General features: G+C 39.6%; 2 protein-coding genes across 5 annotated transcripts in view; one reads left to right on the top strand and one right to left on the bottom strand.

Moving 5' to 3' along the window:
- Positions 1-20,282, top strand: part of she (Src homology 2 domain containing E) — a 28,460-nt gene extending 8,178 nt beyond the window's left edge. The window contains exons 3-6 of the mRNA XM_062029926.1: positions 5,835-6,092; positions 6,266-6,593; positions 14,400-14,519; positions 16,734-20,282. Coding sequence (XP_061885910.1) covers positions 5,835-6,092; positions 6,266-6,593; positions 14,400-14,519; positions 16,734-16,926 — 899 coding nt within the window. The 3' untranslated portion in view covers positions 16,927-20,282. The remainder of the gene's footprint in view (positions 1-5,834; positions 6,093-6,265; positions 6,594-14,399; positions 14,520-16,733) is intronic.
- Positions 1-20,288, bottom strand: part of LOC133636172 (cingulin) — a 174,708-nt gene that overhangs the window by 94,614 nt on the left and 59,806 nt on the right. For 3 of the 4 annotated variants that reach the window (XM_062029922.1, XM_062029921.1, XM_062029919.1), the window contains one exon: positions 14,349-14,469. The exons of the other annotated variant lie outside the window; for it this stretch is intronic. The gene's annotated coding sequence lies outside the window, so the exon portion shown is untranslated. The remainder of the gene's footprint in view (positions 1-14,348; positions 14,470-20,288) is intronic. 4 annotated transcript variants of the gene reach the window in all.

Genomic DNA, 20,288 nt, shown 5'->3' on the forward strand with positions numbered 1-20,288 from the left:
ACACACACACACACACACACACACACACACACACACACACACACACACACACACACACACACACACACACACACACACACACACACACACACACACACACACACACTTTATGTGTTAACAGAGTGTAACAATATCCAGACAAAGCACCCCAAAACAAGGAAAGCTGGCCCCCCTCTGCACCAAATCACTTCCCCGCAGTCAGAAGTAGGTGGTCATTGGTTCAATCCGCAGCAGCGTTGACCTTTTCTTCCTGTAACTCCATTGTTTGCTCTCACAATAGCGCAGACAAGCAGGCTACCTGCCGCACCGCCGAGAAACACGAGTCGCATTCCAACTAGCGACACGGTTCAGGATGTAGTCAATCTTTTTATCTCTGTCACCAACACAAAGACCCCCTTGGACTTTGTTTGTTCCTGTTCTTTAGTTTGCTTTAACTCGTCTACGTCGAGCAACTCATCAAAAACTAAAAACATGGTTTTGAGAGAGCCACAGGTGTCATTTCTGTGAAAAATGGGTCAAAATGTCTAAAAATGCCTGTATTAATGTACCGTATTTTTCGGAGTATAAGTCGCTCCGGAGTATAAGTCGCACCGGCCGAAAATGCATAATAAAGAAGGAAAAAAAAATATATAAGTCGCACTGGATGATTCCCCATTTTTTGGGGAAATTTATTTGATAAAACCCAACACCAAGAATAAACATTTGAAAGGCAATTTAAAATACATAAAGAATAGTGAACAACAGGCTAAATAAGTGTACGTTATATGACGCATAAATAACCAACTGAGAACGTCCCTGGTATGTTAACATAACATATTATGGTAAGAGTCATTCAAATAACTATAACATATAGAACATGCTATATATTTACCAAACAATCTGTCACTCCTAATCGCTAAATCCGATGAAATCTTATACGTCTAGTCTCTTACGTGAATGAGCTAAATAATATTATTTGATATTTTACGGTAATGTGTTAATAATTTCACACATAAGTCGCTCCTGAGTATAAGTCGCACCCCCGGCCAAACTAGGAAAAAAAACCTGCGACTTATAGTCTGAAAAATACGGTATATATGTGAGTTTTACTAGAATCAGGTGATTTTGTAAGGTTTGCAAATACAAAAATTAGTTTTTTACTCAATATGACAGTGTTACTGTCACACTCAATGTGACAGTTATTTAAACATAACTCCAAACCAAACATGCAAAATGTCTAAAAATGCCTGAATTAATGTATGTATGTGAGTATTACTAGAAACTAGAGATGTCCGATAATGGCTTTTTTGCCGAATATCCGATATTCCGATATTGTCCAACTCTAAATTACCGATTCCGATATCAACCGATACCGATATATACAGTCGTGGAATTAACACATTATTATGCCTAATTTTGTTGTGATGCCCCGCTGGATGCATTAAACAATGTAACAAGGTTTTCCAAAATAAATCAACTCAAGTTATGGAAAAAAATGCCAACATGGCACTGCCATATTTATTATTGAAGTCACAGCAGCCGTACACAGCAGCTTGGAATTTGGGACATGCTCTCCCTGAGAGAGCATGAAGAGGTTGAGGTGGGGGAGGTTATGGGTTAGCGGGGGGGGGGGGGGGGTGTATTGTAGCGTCCCGGAAGAATTAGTGCTGCAAGGGGTTCTGGGTATTTGTTCTGTCGTGTTTATGTTGTGTTACGGTGCGGATGTTCTCCCGAAATGTGTTTTGTCATTCTTGTTTGGTGTGGGTTCACAATGTGGCGCATATTTGTAACAGTGTTAAAGTTGTTTATAGGGCTACACTCAGTGTGACCTGTATGGCTGTTGACCAAGAATGCATTGCATTCACTTGTGTGTGTGAAAAGCGGTAGATATTATGTGATTTGGCCGGCACGCAAAGGAAGTGCCTTTAAGGTTTATTGGCGCTCTGTACTTCTCCCTATGTCCGTGTACACGGCGGCATTTTAAAAATTCAAAAATTATACTTTTTTAAACCGATACCGATAATTTTGTAACCGATACCGATAATTTCCGATATTACATTTTAAAGCATTTATCTGCCGATAAAATGGTAAATGGGTTATACTTGTATAGCGCTTTTCTACCTTCAAGGTACTCAAAGCGCTTTGACAGTATTTCCACATTCACCCATTCACACACACATTCGCACACTGATGGCGGGAGCTGCCATGCAAGGCCCTAACCATGACCCATCAGGAGCAAGGGTGAAGTGTCTTGCTCAAGGACACAACGGACGTGACCAGGTTGGTAGAAGGTGGGGATTGAGCCAGGAACCCTCAGATTGCTGGCACGGCCACTCCCCCAACCGCAGATAATAATATCTAGTAAGAACTTTACACTATTTTATATTAGAAATGGCAACAGTCGACGATGAATGTCACATAAGAAGATAGAGAAAAAGAAGAAGCTTATTGACTACTGCGTCACGGACTACAAAGGCGGACTTGCGTACATTTTCAGGACTTATGCAGATCCCAAATACAGATCAGCAGGTACCGGAAGATAAGAAAAATTGCTTTTGCATAATATTGCGAAACAAAACACCAGATAATATGTCTTATCTTATACACACACCTTAATAATACTCCTATGTTGAAGCGCAGTACAATCCATCAAGAGGTGCGGCTTCATATCTTACCAAAGTCGTACTAAAACATTTTGATACATTTTTGAGCGCCGTGTGTAATGTTCTATATTTTCAATGTAACATATAAAATGTTGGTGTTGTTTACTTAAGTCATATAGCAAACCACACATATCACTTATGTGTGACTGCCATCTACTGGTCACACTTATCGTTACACCATGTACCAAATAAAATAGCTTTGAGGTCGGTCAGTACAACCAAAATTATTCCGTACATAAGGCGCACCGGGTTATAAGGCGCACTGTCGAGTTTTGAGAAAATGAAAGGATTTTAAGTGCGCCTTATAGTCCGAAAAATACGTTACTATTTTATTTCGACAATATGCTGTGGGGCTAACAAAACACTTTAGATACATACCCCTGAAGTAGAGGTCCCCTTTCCATCTGTCCATCAGCTATAGATAAACAATAGAACCACTTATGACGCAGCTATTGATTATTTCAGTAGCTGAGTAATCTATTAAATGGTAAGTATTAGTAATAGGATAAAACACACTTTTTTTTTGCCTTAATGCGTATTTTTGCTGGAATAAACCACAATGTTTCAGCTTGCCATAACCTTCATTCTTTTTGTTTGATAAATGTACATCATCAACATTAAAATTGCACTTTTAACATGAATGCATTAGTAAAAACTATTTTTTAAAATTACTGGTTATAATTTGGAAGGGGGACCAAGTTTTTGATCATCACTTGTGGGGACCACCCTTTCTACAGGTTGTGGAGGCATAGAAAAAATTTGGTGAAATGGCCACTGCCCAGTTAGCTCATACATGTCTTTAAACGTGTCTGGATTGGTGAAGTAATGTGCTGATCATTCTTACTGGGGACCCTGGGGGAAAAAGAGTTAATATGGTTCATGGGGACCAAATTTTTCATTTAAAAAGGTTTCCCTTTAGGGGACCTGTTTTTTTGTCCCCATACCGTCAGAGGTCCCCTAAAGGTGACTGTGTAAACAGAGCCATGTCCCCATTAAGTAAGCATTGCCAGAATAACATTGTAATTTAGCAGCTTAATGTTAATGTATTTGTTCTTTTAATAAAATGTTTGGTAACACTTTAGTATGGGGAACATATTCACCATTAATTAGTTGCTTATTAACATGCAAATTAGTAACATATTGTTTCTTAATGGGTCATTATTAAGTACTTATTAATGCCTTATTCTGCATGGCCTTATTATACAACCAGTAAGACATTAACTAAGAGTCTTCCCTCAATAAGGTTAGGGTTAGGGTACTTAGAATATGTTCCCCTAGTGTCCAAATAACTCTAAATTAGGGCTGCAACTAACGATTAATTTGATAATCGATTAATCCATCGATTATTACTTCGACTAATCGATTAATATTTGGATAAAAGAGACAAACTACATTTCTATCCTTTCCAGTATTTTATTGGGGAAAAAAACAGCATACTGGCACCATACTTATTTTGATTATTGTTTCTCAGCTGTTTGTACATGTTGCAGTTTATAAATAAAGGTTTATATAAATAAAAAAATTAAATAAAAAAATTGCCTCTGCGCATGCGCATAGCATAGATCCAACAAATCGATGACTAAATTAATTGCCAACTATTTTTATAATCGATTTTAATCGATTAGTTGTTGCAACCCTACTCCAAATTAAAGGCCTACTGAAATTACATTGTTTTATTTAAACTTGGATAGCAGATCCATTCTATGTGTCATAGTTGATAATTTCGCGATATTGCCATATTTTTGCTGAAAGGATTTAGTAGAGAACAACGACGATAAAGTTTGCAACTTTTGGTCTCTGATAAAAAAAAGCCTTGCCCCTACCGGAAGTAGCGTGATGTCACTGGAGGAAGGGCTGCTCACATTTTCCTATTGTTTTCAATGCAGCGAGAGCGATTCGGACCGAGAAAGCGACGATTACCCCATTAATTTGAGCGAGGATGAAAGATTCGTGGATGAGGAACGTGAAAGTGAAGGACTAGCGTGCAGTGCAGGACGTATCTTTTTTCGCTCTGACCGTAACTTAGGTACAAGGGTTCATTGGATTCCACACTCTCTCCTTTTTCTATTGTGGATCACGGATTTGTATTTTAAACCACCTCTGATACTATATCCTCTTGAAAATGAGAGTCGAGAACGCGAAATGAACATTCACAGTGACTTTTATCTCCACGACAATACATCGGCGAAGCACTTTAGCTATGGAGCTAACGTGATAGCATCGGGCTTAACTGCAGATAGAAACAAAATAAATAAACCCCTGACTGGAAGGATAGACAGAAAATCAACAATACTATTAAACCATGGACCTGTAACTACACGGTTAATGCTTTCCAGCTTGGCAAAGCTTAGCAATGCTCTTGCTAACGACGCCATTGAAGCTAACTTAGCTACGGAACCTCGACAGAGCTATGCTAAAAACATTAGCTCTGCACCTACGCCAGCTCTCATCTGCTCATCACGACCCGTGCTCACCTGCGTTCCAGCGATCGACGGTACGACGAAGGACTTCACCCGATCACCGATGCGGTCGGCGGCCCGGAGACGGAGGAAGTCAAGGTGAGATCGTTCAGCTAGCCCGTCTGCTATCCATCTCAAAGTCCTCCTGGTTGTGTTGCTGTAGTCCGCCGCTAATACACCGATCCCACCTACAACTTTCTTCTTTGCAGTCTCCATTGTTCATTAAACAAATTGCAAAAGATTCACCAACACAGATGTCCAGAATACTGTGGAATTTTGAAATGAAAACAGAGCTTTTTGTATTGGATTCAATGGGCTCCGAATACTTTCGCTTCAACAGTTGACGTCACGCGCAACCGTCATCATATCGAAACGATTTCAGCCGGAAGTTTGCCGGGAAATTTAAAATTGCACTTTATAAGTTAACCGGCCGTATTGGCATGTGTTGCAATGTTAAGATTTCATCATTGATATATAAACTATCAGACTGCGTGGTCGGTAGTAGTAGGTTTCAGTAGGCCTTTAAGTCTTTGTTACTTAGAATATGCTCCTCATACTAAAGTGTTTCCAAATGTTTTTATACAAGCTTATATGTCACATCATTTTTGCATGCATTGCGTTTCTACTCCACTAAAAGCTTGTTTCAACAAGGGCGTGTTCACTTTCTGTCGCCGTTGTTGCGTAATCCCGATGACAGACGAAGGGAAAGATAAGCATGGCTGTTTTATCGCAGAAGTTCGCAGACGGGGCTCCAAAGACCTCCTCAAAGTGTGCGTTCTGCTGGACCGAGGCCAGGCGGAGAGGAAGCCAGAGGAGGGGAAGCTGTCCCCGCCGCAGAATATCTACGACACGCCGTACGAAGGCAGACTGGAGGGCGACAGCCAGGGCGTGTGGATCCCTGTCACCCGTCCAGAGTCTGACATCCGTCCGGCCGGAGAGTACGAGCTGCCCTGGGAGTGGCGGAAGGAGGACATTGTTCGAGCCCTGTCAGGTAGGCGGGCATGCTGGTGACCAGGGTGGAGGGGCTTGTTAGGGTGTGGTCTTTCTACTCTAATCCAATGACAATTATCTGTTTGCTTTACAGAGGAAGCTAATGAATGACTTATGTTTACTCTGCTGGCTGGTGGGCTTTTATTGTGAAACACTAACATTGTGTCTCTGCAGCTCAGTTTGAAGCCGTGGATTGTTCGGCCGCCAAAGAAAATGCTTCCATCTCAATCCGCCAGCAGCAGAACCACACTCTGAGACAGAAGAACTGGAGCCATAAGACACTCGTCTCCACCTCTTCGTCCTCCTCCTCCTCCTCGCCATCCTTTCCGTCGTCACCTATTCTTAAACTCTCCCCGATAACGACGACATCGCCTTCATTCCCTACTCTCAAACTGTCGCCCTCCTCCAGCCCCAACAAACCTTCCTCTCCTACCTCGGCCAGCGCCCCACTGGATGGGGAGGTGGCCAAAGTGGACTCGAGCCTGCCGCTGGACAAGCAGAGGTGAGAAGGAAAGCGTTTATCCATTCTATTTACTTGAGATATACATCTAAGTTTCTCAAGGAAGAATAACAACTCTCAAAACAAATGTTAGTCCAACCAAATCTTGGGTGACTTCAGTTCCACTTAATACAAAACTAGAGATGTCCGATAATGGCTTTTTTACCGATATCCGATATTGTCGAACTCTTAATTACTGATACCGATATCAACCGATACCAATATACACAGTCGTGGAATTAACACATTATTATGCCTAATTTTGTTGTGATGCATTAAACAATGTAACAAGGTTTTCCAAAATAAATCAACTCAAGTTATGGAAAAAAATGCCAACATGACAATGCCATATTTATTATTGAAGTCACAAAGTGCATTATTTTTTTTAACATGCCTCAAAACAGCATCTTGGAATTTGGGACATGCTCTCCCTGAGAGAGCATGAGGAGGTTGAGGTGGGGGGTAGCGGGGGTGTATTGTATATTGTAGCTTCCCGGAAGAGTTAATTCTGCAAGGGGTTCTGGGTATTTGTTCTGTTGTGTTTATGTTGTGTTACGGTGCGGATTTTCTCCCGAAATGTGTTTGTCATTCTTGGTTGGTGTGGGTTCACAGTGTGGCACATATTTGTAACAGTGTTAAAGTTGTTTATACTGGCACCCTCAGTGTGACCTGTATGGCCGTTGACCAAGTATGACTTGCATTCACTTGTGTGTGTGAAAAGCCGTAGATATTATGTGATTGGGCCGGCACGCAAAGGCAGTGCCTTTAAGGTTTATTGGCGCTCTGTACTTCTCCCTACGCCCGTGTACCACTCCGTACAGTGGCGTTTTAAAAAGTCATAAATTGTACTTTTTGAAACCGATACCGATATTTTTGAAACCGATACCAATAATTTCCGATATTACATTTTAAAACATTTATCGGCCAATAATATCGGCAGTCCGATATTATCGGACATCTCTTTACAAAACCCAAAACCAGGGAAGTTGGCACGTTGTGTAAATGGTAAATAAAAACAGTCTACAAAGATTTGCAAATCCTTTTCAACCTATATTCAATTGAGTAGACTGCAAAGACAAGATACTTAACGTTCAAACTGGTAAACTTTGTTTTTTTTCTCGCAAATATCAGCTCGTTTGGAATTTGATGCCTGTAACATGTTTCAAAAAAGCTGGCACAAGTGCCAAAAAAGACTGAGAAAGTTGAGGAATGCTCATAAAACACTTATTTGGAACATCCCACATGTAAACAGGCTAATTGGGAACAGGTGGGTGCCATGATGGGGTATAAAAAGCAGCTTCCATGAAATGCTCAGTCATTCACAAACAAGGATGGGGCGAGGGTCACCACTTTGTGAACAAATGCGTGAGCAAATTGTGGAACAGTTCAAAACCAACATTTCTCAACGAGCTATTGCAAGGAATTTAGGGATTTCACCATCTACGGTCCGTAATGTCATCAAAAGGTTCAAAGAATCTGGAGAAATCACTGGTAATTAGTGCCCAATGCATTAGTAACTTATATATCTGTGATTAATGCTGAAAGGTATAGACAGGTTTAACACATGTTGCCATCCAAGCAAAGTTATCAGCAAGATAATGCCAAGCCACTTGTCACAACAGCGTGGCTTCATAGTAAAAGAGTGCGGGTACTAGACTGGCCTGCCTGTAGTCCAGACCTGTCTCGAATTGAAAATGTGTGGCGCATTAAAATACGACAACTGAGACTGTTGAACAACTTAAGCTGTACATCAAGCAAGAATGGGAAATAATTCCACCTGAAAAACTTAAAAAATTGGTCTCCTCAGTTCCCAAACGTTTACTGAGTGTTGTTAAAAGGAAAGGCCATGTAACACAGTGGTAAAAATGCCCCTGTGCCAACTTTTTTGCAATGTGTTGCTGCCATTAAATTCTAAGTTAATGATTATTTGCCAAAAAAAAAATTATGTTTCTCAGTTCAATCATTAAATAACTTGTCTTTGCAGTCCATTCAATTAAATATAAATTGAAAAGGATTTGCAAATCATTGTATTCTGTTTTTATTTACGAATTACACAACTTGCCAACTTCACTGGTTTTGGGTTTTGTAACTCAACTCCATAGTTGACATCCACATGCTTATGTCGACATAAAACGTTTTCAATGAAAAATGCGGCCGTTTATGTCAACGTGTGTTGTAGTTTTGGTATTGGTACTTCAGTACTGTAGTCCTTTAACAATAGCAACTTAACTATACTATCTATATACAAACATGCACATTGTGACTTCCTGTTCTATGGAGGTCCGTTTCCGATATCCCTCCTTCCCACTTATCTTCTTCTGCTTATCCAAAGTCGGGTCGCGGGGGCAGCAGCCTAAGCAGAGAAGCCCAGACTTCCCTCTCCCCAGCTACTTCATCCAGCTCCTCCTGGAGGATCCCGAGGCGTTCTCATGACAGTTGGGAGACATAGTCTCCCCACCCTTCACAATATATTTCCATGGGAAGGAAAAAAAAAATTAAGAAATTATTAAGTAAAAAGCTATAATTATGAGATAAAAAAAAACAACTTGTGAGATATTAAGTCAAAATTATGGGGTACAAAAGTCAAAACTATGTGATAAATAGAGTAAATTAGGAGAAATTATGAAATGTAAGTTTAAATGAGGATATAAGAAGTCAAAATTATGAGATGACAGTTTAAACCATGGGTGTCAAACTCTGGCCCTTGAGGCGATATCAAATTAACACTAGAGCTGGCCCGCCGTTTATATACAGCGGCTGTGCCGCGGTAAGACGGCATTCACCGCTAATTCTCATACTTGCCAACCCTCCCGGGAGACTCCCAAATTTCAGTGCCCCTCCCGAAAAATCGTCACGTCCGCTTTTCATCCAGTCCAACGAGTGCTGGCCCAGTCACATAATATGTGCGGCTTCTGCACGCACACACAAGTGAATGCAACGCATACTTGATCAACAGCGATACAGGTTACACTGAGGGTAGCCGTATAAACAACTTTAACACTGTTAGAAATATACGCCACACTGTGAACCCACACCAAACAAGAATGACAAACCCATTTCGGAAGAACATCCGCACCGTAACACAACATAAACACAACAGAACACATACCCAGAATCCTTTGCAGCTCTAACTCTTAGACACGTTAGAATGGATGAAAAGCGGACGTGACGTCAGCTCGTAGAGGACGTTAAAGGCAGTGCCTTTAAGGCATGCCCCCAAGACTGTGGTCCGGGTGGACGAGATATAATGACTGATGAACACCTTGGTTGGATAATGAAGGTTGCCTCAGCTCAAAGCCTGAGCCCCGATATTAATGAACTAGCATCCAAGAAAAGATGGCAGGTATCTGGCTTGGGCACTTCAGATTAGATCAGTGTGTTGCAAACTGAGCAATTTAAAGTCCTGAATGGTTGGTTTATTCATCGTTATTTTATTTTCAAATGTATTAGCCTGTGGAAAAAGTTAATGTTGATATTTACCTCAGAAGGCTGCAAATAGAAAAGAGGCATTACATTTTTATTTAAATTGTATTTGATATGCCATTGATATTTTTTTATTATTATTATTATTATTTGAAACTCGATTTTGCATGTCACTATAAAGTTATATAAGCCTTGCTTGTTCAATATTCAATGCAAAACTTGTTTGGGTCCCTATTAAAAGGTTAATTTGTTCATCCTTGGCCCGTGGCTTTGTTCAGTTTTAAATTTTGGCCCACTCTGTATTTGAGTTTGACACCCCTGGTGTAAACTGTAAGATAAAAGTTAAAAAAAGAGATGAAGTCTAATGCAGACCTGGGCAAATTAAGGCCCGGGAGCCACAAAATGCTTCTCTCCATCTAATTTTTTTACACCTTTAAGATGGAAACTGTAGCTGCCATTATGATGTGCAGTGATGTTTTCAAATGACCGTATGTCTTGAACCATACAAAGTATTTCAATGGTTGGAATCTGCGCTTTTGCATGTTATACTAGTTACTATGGTAATCTAATTAGTTACTATGGTAATCTACGTCACAGCAGCTCAGACAAGGCACCAAGCAGTGTGGGTGGGGAGCGTTTCCACAGAGTGTTTCCAGGACGGCCAGCCTGAAATACAGGTGTCAGGGACAGACGCGGAAGGAGATTTTTACAACAAAGTTCTAAAGCTTAGTGATATATCAGATGTATCAGATTGTAGGTGGGTTTATTTTTTACCCTACGCGTTCATATTTCTCTGTGTTTGTTGCATTTTTGTTGTGTTTCACTTGATTATAAAATATGTCAATCGAGAGGGGGTGTGACGTTCATATGTTGTCAATATTCAGTGTTTTATCGTTCATAGTTAATATTGTAAATCTCACTTCTTTATTTTCATGTACATTCTGGGTGTCTCATTCAGTAGAAAAACGTAAAATTCCATTCCAATTTTTAAGGCGGTCTGTCATAACGTTTTTAGCATTCAATCAGACATTAGTGTTCCTAAAAATACATATACCGGCCCCAAGACACACTTTTTTTTGTCTAAATTTGGCCCCCTGAGTCAAAAAAATTGCCCAGGCCTGGTCTAACTTATTGGAAAAAGTCGAAATTATAAGATAAAAGTTAAAACTATGAGATTAAAAATTACAATTATGTGATGAACGTTTAAATTTGAAGATAAAAGTCAAAATAATTAGATAAAAAGACGGAATTATGAGATAACATTTCTAAATTATGAAATAGGAGTTGAAACTGGAGAGCCGATTTTGAAATTTCTATTTCGGGACCGCCAACATATAAAAATTGACTCGCCTTTGGGGACTTTTCGTGGATGTTAAGGACCTCGAAAAGGCGTCCAAACCGGCGGAATAATAATAAATAATAATAATAAACAGAGCAATTTCTCTGCATTGCAACTGCTGTACTTGCTCTGCTGCTTGGGCCCTAATTATGAGATGAAAAAATGTAATTAGGAGGCACAAAGTCTATGAAATGCATAAAAAGATACAAATGACAAATTATGAGATAAAAGTTGAAATTTTGAGATTCAAAATCAAAAGTATAAGATGAAAATACAAACTGTGCAAGTGCCTCAGTGCCGTTTTCTTCTTCCAGTACAATCATTACATACTTGCAGATCAGCCATGTCATAGTCAAGGGCCACGGGCCAAATCTAGCCCGCGAATTAATTATCTATGGCCCCCGGGATGATATTTGATTAGTATTAGAACCGGCCCGCAGGCCACAGCCTCCTACTGCTGTTTTGCACGCACCAATACTCCATCAGTGATGGTGCTAGGAATTCTCAAAATGGGGTCCCAGGGACCCCATCAAGTCATAAAAATGGGGCCCCACGGTAGATTTTTGGGGTCCCACTTTTTTGTAACTGTTTTGAAAACATTGATAAATGTATGCATTTTCCTGTTATATTTCACATTCTATATTGTGTTTTGGAAAAAGGTTGTCATAAACGTTAATTAATTAAAAAACAAAACAAAAGAAAACGCATTTTTAAGCATATGTAAATGTATTCCGTTATAAATAGAGATGTCCGATAATACGGACGTAGGGAGAAGTACAGAGCGCCAATAAACCTTAAAGGCACTGCCTTTGCGTGCCGGCCCAATCACATAATATCTACGGCTTTTCGCACACACAAGTGAATGCATGCATACTTGGTCAACAGCCATACAGGTCACACTGAGAGTGACCGTGTGAACAACTTTAACACTGTTACAAATACGCGCCACACTGTGAACCCACACCAAACAAGAATGACAAACACATTTCGGGAGAACATCCGCACCGTAACACAACATACACACAACAGAACAAATACCCAGAACCCCTTGCAGCACTAACTCTTCTGGGACGCTACAATATACACCCCCCGCTACCCCCTAAAAACCCCACCCACTAACCCCGCCCACCTCAACCTCCTCATGCTCTCTCAGGGAGAGCATGTCCCAAATTCCAAGCTGCTGTTTTGAGGCATGTTTTAAAAAATTAATGCACTTTGTGACTTCAGTAATAAATATGGCAGTGCCATGTTGGCATTTTTTTTCCATAACTTGAGTTGATTTATTTTGGAAAACCTTGTTACATTGTTTAATGCATCCAGCGGGGCATCACAACAAAATTAGGCATAATAATGTGTTAATTCCACGACTGTATATATCGGTATCGGTTGATATCGGAATCAGTAATTAAGAGTTGGACAATATCGGAATATCGGCAAAAAAAGCCATTATCGGACATCTCTAGTTATAAACATTCATTCACTTTCTTCTTTCCTACATGGATCTAAACTTTTTTTCAACATTTTTATTGTAATATTTTCAGAATGGGTTTGTTCTATTCTTGGCCAAAGTAAGACAAAGAAAACAATCTGAAGTTGTCTTTATTTTTTGTTTCTTTTAATGCCATGATTTTAATAGTGCGACCCGCGTGTGCACAGATGTTCCTCCCTGAGGCCCCTGAGCTAAAACAAGTTTGATACACCTGCTGTAGATCGTTAACTTGTTTAGAATTGCATAACCATGTTTTATCTCATAATTGTAACTTTTTAATTTTGTAATGATTAGAGATGCATTTATCGGCCGATAAATGCTTTAAAATGTAATATCGGAAATTATCGGTATCGGTTTATTTATTATCGGTATCGTTTTGTTTTTTGTTTTTTTGTTTTTTTTATTAAATCAACATAAAAAACACAAGATACACTTACAATTAGTGCACCAACCCAAAAAAACTCCCTCCCCCATTTACACTCATTCACACAAAAGGGTTGTTTCTTTCTGTTATTAATATTCTGGTTCCTACATTATATATCAATATATATCAATACAGTCTGCAAGGGATACAGTCCGTAAGCACACATGATTGTGCGTGCTGCTGGTCCACTAATAGTACTAACCTTTAACAGTTCATTTTATTCATTTTCATTAATTACTAGTTTCTATGTAACTGTTTTTATATTGTTTTACTTTTTTTTATTCAAGAAAATGTTTTTAATTTATTTATCTTATTTCATTAATTTTTTTAAAAAGGACCTTATCTTCACCATACCTGGTTGTCCAAATTAGGCATAATAATGTGTTAATTCCACGACTGTATATAACGGTATCGGTTGATATCGGTATCGGTAATTAAGAGTTGGACAATATCGGAATATCGGATATCGGCAAAAAGCCATTATCGGACATCCCTAGTAATTATGTTTATTTTTCTCTATCTTTTGACTCTGATTTACCATGTTTTTTTTAACCGAGTAAGGCACCATTAACTGTAACACAACTGTTTGCTTTTACAATTTCCTGTTGAATAAATGAAATATGTTATTAGTTTCTTCTTTCAGTGGCAAAAAACGAGCTTCCCATACTGTTCAGTGCAAAGTAAGCTTCAAATTAAAAGCATGGCAAAAATAAACTAAATTTTAGTGAGGAAGTTGGTGAATGACACTCTCACTTCAGCCCATGACTGTTTAATGTATTGTTATTACAAGAACAACAATGTAAGGATAACACAACATGGCGTGCTTGAGTGTGCCGCAGTGCTGTGCACTTAATTTAGGTGGGACTTCAAGTGTAAAATGCTTCTCTCCATCTCATTAAGCATGGCCTTTCTATGGAAATGGAATCAGTGGGAACATGCTCGCAGCGGGTTGGCGTTTATTCCTCTCTTGTAGCCACTAAATGTCATTTTGTGTAACGACAGCTGTTTATATAAACCGAGGCCGACGCCGCCTTCCACGCGCCTTCTCTACTGTTGTTTGTCTTCTGACTTATGGCGTCTCACCTTCGCTCATTTTCTTGTCTCCATATGTCTCTGGATGGCGTCTCCTCCCAGCTGGTACCATGGCAGTGTGAGTCGGCAGCAGGCTGAGGCTCAGCTGCAGCGCTGCAGGGAAGCCAGCTTCCTGGTGAGAGACAGCGAATCAGGAACCAGCAAGTACTCCATCGCTCTCAAGTGAGTGTGCGTGATTGCGGCGTCGGCACGGCGGAACCTCTTTGTGTTGACAACCCACTGATGTCGCTTGTGTTGACTACAAACCCCGTTTCCATATGAGTTGGGAAATTGTGTTAGATGTAAATATAAACGGAATACAATGATTTGCAAATCCTTTTCAACCCATATTCAATTGAATGCACTACAAAGACAAGATATTTGATGTTCAAACTCATAAACTTTATTTTTTTTTTGCAAATAATAATTAACTTAGAATTTCATGGCTGCAACACGTGCCAAAGTAGTTGGGAAAGGGCATGTTCACCACTGTGTTACATGGCCTTTCCTTTTAACAACACTCAGTAAATGTTTGGGAACTGAGGAGACACATTTTTGAAGCTTCTCAGGTGGAATTCTTTCCCATTCTTGCTTGATGTACAGCTTAAGTTGTTCAACAGTCCGGGGGTCTCCTTTGTGGTATTTTAGGCTTCATAATGCACCACACATTTTCAATGGGAGACAGGTCTGGACTACAGGCAGGCCAGTCTAGTACCCGCACTCTTTTACATATGAAGCCACGCTGTTGTACCACGTGGCTTGGCATTGTCTTGCTGAAATAAGCAGGGGCGTCCATGATAACGTTGCTTGGATGGCAACATATGTTGCTAAAAAACCTCTATGTATCTTTCAGCATTAATGGTGCCTTCACAGATGTGTAAGTTACCCATGCCTTGGGCACTAATACACCCCCATACCCTCACAGATGCTGGCTTTTGAACTCTGCGCCTATAACAATCCGGATGGTTCTTTTCCTCTTTGGTCCGGAACACACGACCTCCACAATTTCCAAAAACAAATTGAAATGTGGACTTGTCAGACCACAGAACACTTTTCCACTTATCATCAGTCCATCTTAGATGAGCTCGGGCCAAGTAAGGCTGGCGGCGTTTCTGGGTGTTGTTGATAAATGGCTTTAACTTTGCATAGTAGAGTTTTAACTTCCACTAACAGATGTAGCAACTAACTGTAGTTACTGACAGTGGTTTTCTGAAGTGTTCCTGAGCCCATGACGTGATATCCTTTACACACTAAAGTCGGTTTTTGATGCAGTACCGCCTGAGGGATCGAAGGTCCATATCATCGCTTACATGCAGTGATTTCTCCAGATTCTCCGAACCTTTTGATGATATTACGGACCGGAGATGGCGAAATCCCTAAATTCCTTGCAATAGCTCGTTGAGAAATGTTGTTCTTAAACTGTTCGACAATTTGCTCACGCATTTGTTCACAAAGTGGTGACCCTCGCCCCATCCTTGTTTGTGAACGACTGAGCATTTCATGGAAGCTGCTTTTATACCCAATCATGGCACCCACCTGTTCCCAATTAGCCTGTTCACCTGCGGGATGTTCCAAATAAGTGTTTGATGAGCATTCCTCAACTTTCTCAGTCTTTTTTGCCACTTGTGCCAGCTTTTTTGAAACATGTTGCAGGCATCAAATTCCAAATGAGCTAATATTTGCAGAAAATAACGTTTTCCAGTTTGAACGTTAAGTATCTTGTTGTGGGGGGGGCGTGACTTGCGGGCCTGCTGCGAAACGGGGTGTGCCAGGATTGGCTTCGAGATCAGCGGCAGGTGCGTAGATGACACAGCTGTGAGTGTTTGTCTGATCACCTGTCGCTCTGTTAGAGGCAGCAGTCGGGAAGCAGAAAGTGTTGTTGTTGTTGTTGTTGGTGATGGCGGTTGGTGACACACGGACACTCTGGGAGAAACCATTCATGTGCTCGAGCGAGAAGGAGACGGACAGAAAATGACTGGAAAAGGTCCCAACGAACATTTATTGCAAAAAAATTATTGTTCGCCAAGATGAATGCAGCTGTCATGTCCGTCATTGGTGGTCCAAGGAACCCGGAGGAGCGAGAGCCCCACACTTGTCTTTGCAGTCTATTTAATTGAATATAAGTTAAAAGGATTTGCAAATATCATTATATTTTGTTTTTATTTACGGTTTACACAACGTGCCAACTTCACTGGTTTTGGAGTTTGTATTTTTCGCATAGTCCTTATTTCTGACAGGTCATAAAAAATATCAACAATTATCGATATCGACCGATATAAAACACTCGATACAGTTTTCAGCCATATCGCCTGGCCCTTGCCGCCAGATACGGATAATGTTTTTCATCCCAAGTTGCCGTTCTAACCGATGATGCTTTTGTCTCTTCTCATTTGTCAGGACCAGTCAGAGTTGTGTGCACATCATCGTTGCCCAGACTAAGAGCAGCAAAGGTCTGGGCTACACTCTCGATCAGAGCAGCTGTGTCTTCTCCAGCATCCCTGAGCTGGTCCAGCACTACTGCACGCACAGACTGCCTTTCACCGGAGCCGAGCACATGACCCTGCAGCATGTGGTGCAACGGTTGCACTGAACGTACATGCTACTAAGTTGCACAACGCGTATACTCAAGGATTTTTTTCTTTTTGGTGGATTTGAATCCATGCGGGAGCCAGAAAAGTGTGGTCATGATAACTTGAATGTGAGTGGAGTGAAAGTTCATCCATCACCAATCAAATGAAGACATAGATTCTGATAAAGCTGCTTAAACGAGTAACCCCATTCACTCAAATGACTGCATCTGGCCTTCCCGATTTACACTACACTTGTGATTACAGTGGAACCTCCAAAGTCAAACCTCCCTTAAAAATGCATCTTTCGGAATTCAATCCACTTTATTTATATAGCACATTTACACAACAAGAATGTTTCCAAAGTGCTGCACAGCCATGTTAAAAACAATATTAAAAACGATATTAAAAACAATATTATGCTACACCAATGACTGAATAAAAACAAAGAATAAATGAATAGAAAACCAATACAGAAACAATATAAAAAATAAATATGATTAAAAACGATTTTAAAGGGTAAAACCAATTAAAACAGTAAAATAGACATCAAAATTTATAAAAAAAAACACAGAGGACAACAGAGGACAGAAGACCACACAACTCACGTAGTGTTAAAAGCCAAAGAATAAAAGTGGGTCTTAAGACGAGACTTAAAACACTCCACTGTGGAAGCAGTTTGAACATGGAGGGGCAGAGTGTTCCAGAGTTTAGGGCCGACCACAGAGAAGGCCCTGTCTCCCCTGGTTCAAAACTAAAGAAATAAATCTGCTGCTGAAGTCGCAGTGAGCACCCGGAGATTTATGTTGTTTTCTTTCTAACAATTATTCCTAAAGATTAAAGTTAAAATTAAAGTTAAAGTACCAATGATTGTCACACACGCACTCGGTGTGGCGAAATTATTCTCTGCATTTGACCCATCACCCTGGATCACCCCCTGGGAGGTGAGGAGAGCAGTGAGCAGCAGCGGTGTACGCGCCCGGGAATCATTTTTGGTGATTTAACCCCCAATTCCAACCCTTGATGCTGAGTGCCAAGCAGGGAGGTAATGGGTCCCATTCTTATAGTCTTTGGTATGACTCGGCCGGGGTTCGAACGCACTTAAGCCTTAATTCAGAGCAATTGTACATGCATTTTGCTTTTTCTTTGGCTTTTTGTAACATTACCCTAATGAAGCAGACTCCTGGTGTTAGCCATTATTACTGGATGTGCAGCACAAGTGTAGAAAACATGCACCTGTTATTAGCATGATGGAACTCAGTGCACACTATAACATACCTGGAAAGCAGGGGCGTCCAAACTTTTTCCAATAAGGCCCGCACACTAAAATATTTAAGCATTTTGATATTTTTCATGATCAAAACCAAAATAAAGATTTTTTTTTTTACTTTTAGGGCTCCCCTAAAAATAAGTTACGGGGGGGCCAAAAGGGTTTCACTCATAAAAATGTTAAAAATAAATCAATAATTATTATTATTTAATTAAACGCTTACAGTGAATCTCTAGATCAACTTCAGGTTAATATGTCGATAGAAAGTAAAAAAAATAAAAAATGTTTTATGAGCTTTTTGTCAAAGAAAACCCTGTTTATGAAGGCAATAACTAAATATATTTTTTATCCCCCAAAACATTTGTAAGTGAAGTACTTGGAGCTTTAAATATGTCAATAATTTGTAAAACCATTCATTTTAATTCATTATTATTTTTTGAGCAAGGAGAGTTTAAAAAAACAACAAAAAAAAATGTATTTATTGGATTTTTGACATATACAGTCCAGAAATACAATTAAACACATGTCAAATGTTTTTTTTTTTCTCCACCAAACAAGTAACCCCCAAAAAACTATATATAAAATAAAATTAAAAAATAAACGAGACAAAAAAAAAGTACAGGCAAATATTGACATGAAACCACTCTACACTATGCAGCAATACACAAAAGCAGACAAAAGGCTCATCAATTATCTACCGTTCAATTACTTTTACTTTCCAATCACTGTTCAATCGTGGTTAAATTTGAGATCAGTCTCTTTGACATTTTTAGGAAACCACCCCATACTTCCTGAAACCTCACAGAACAATTGTTCGACTTGGACAGTTTTTTGTTTTTTAATTCCCACTAAAATTTTTGGGGACCCAAAAGGGCCAGCTCATAAAAGTGTTAAACATATATACATTATACATTTATTCATACATTTTTTTTTTTTTACTTCCAACCATTAAGTCTTTAGATGAGTGGTTCTTAACCACCTCAGAAATCACTCAGCTCTCCAAGAACAGCATTAAATTACAGTAGCGTAGTCGGCCTAAATATTCATTAAAAGCAAGGCAGAGGTTTTATTTAACAAGTATATTTAATATTTTTGGCCACTGTAAGATTACAGACAGTTTGAACAGTAAGACTGTGTGTGAATATTCAATGAAGTGATTCTTTGGCGTACCACTAGATGAGCGTACAACCACCACAGTTTGAGAATCAACTTCAGATCTATCTGTCAATTATAAGTTGTTATCATTTTTTAAATATTTTCTTGTTTGTTTGTGTTATGCCTTTTTTGTCAAAGAAAACTATATTTTTTTAATATGGCAAACACATAAAATATGCAATATTTTCCCCAAAAATATTTAAAATTGAAATAATTAACAAAAAATATATATACATACACAATTCAGGAAAGGTTAAAAAACCCTAAAGTTGATAATTACGTGTTAATTTTTTTAACGTGTTATCGTTCACATGCACTCACTTACACCAGACCTGGGCAAATTAAGGCCCGGGGGCCGAATGTGGCCAAAATAATTGCCCAAGCCTGAACGTGAATGTTGCGCATGCACGTGTACCACTGCACTAATAAGTGGATAACCATATTACTCCTGTACTTTTGTTAGTGTTTATAGAAAACAAGAAATAATGTCGCACATGCTTTATGACACACAGCATCCCATTATACATCATAGTAGGGTTGTACGGTATACCGGTATTAGTATAGTACCGCGATACTAATGAATCATATTCGGTACTATACCGCCTCTGAAAAGCACCCGTTGTTGTCACGTCGTGACATTGCTGGTTTTATGAGCAGACGAGCATGTACGGCAGCGCACAATCACGGAGTACTTACAAGCAGACACAGTGTGTAGACAGAAAAGGCAGAACGGACGAATTTTGGCCTAAAAACTAACGATTAAGGTGAAGTTCTAACACTGAAACGCCCTCAGGAAGAGGTGCTTTAAGACATGGCTAGCTAGCTAGCGGCTAAAGACCAGCCACAGTCAGCAGTGTTTTAGCTACTTCTAAATCACTAATCCTTGTCTCCATGGCGACAAATAAAGTAAGTTTCTTACAAGTATCATCCCTGCAGGACGAGGAATAGCTAAACATGCTT

This window comes from Entelurus aequoreus, linkage group LG20, assembly GCF_033978785.1.
Source record: "Entelurus aequoreus isolate RoL-2023_Sb linkage group LG20, RoL_Eaeq_v1.1, whole genome shotgun sequence".
NCBI lineage: Eukaryota > Metazoa > Chordata > Actinopteri > Syngnathiformes > Syngnathidae > Entelurus > Entelurus aequoreus.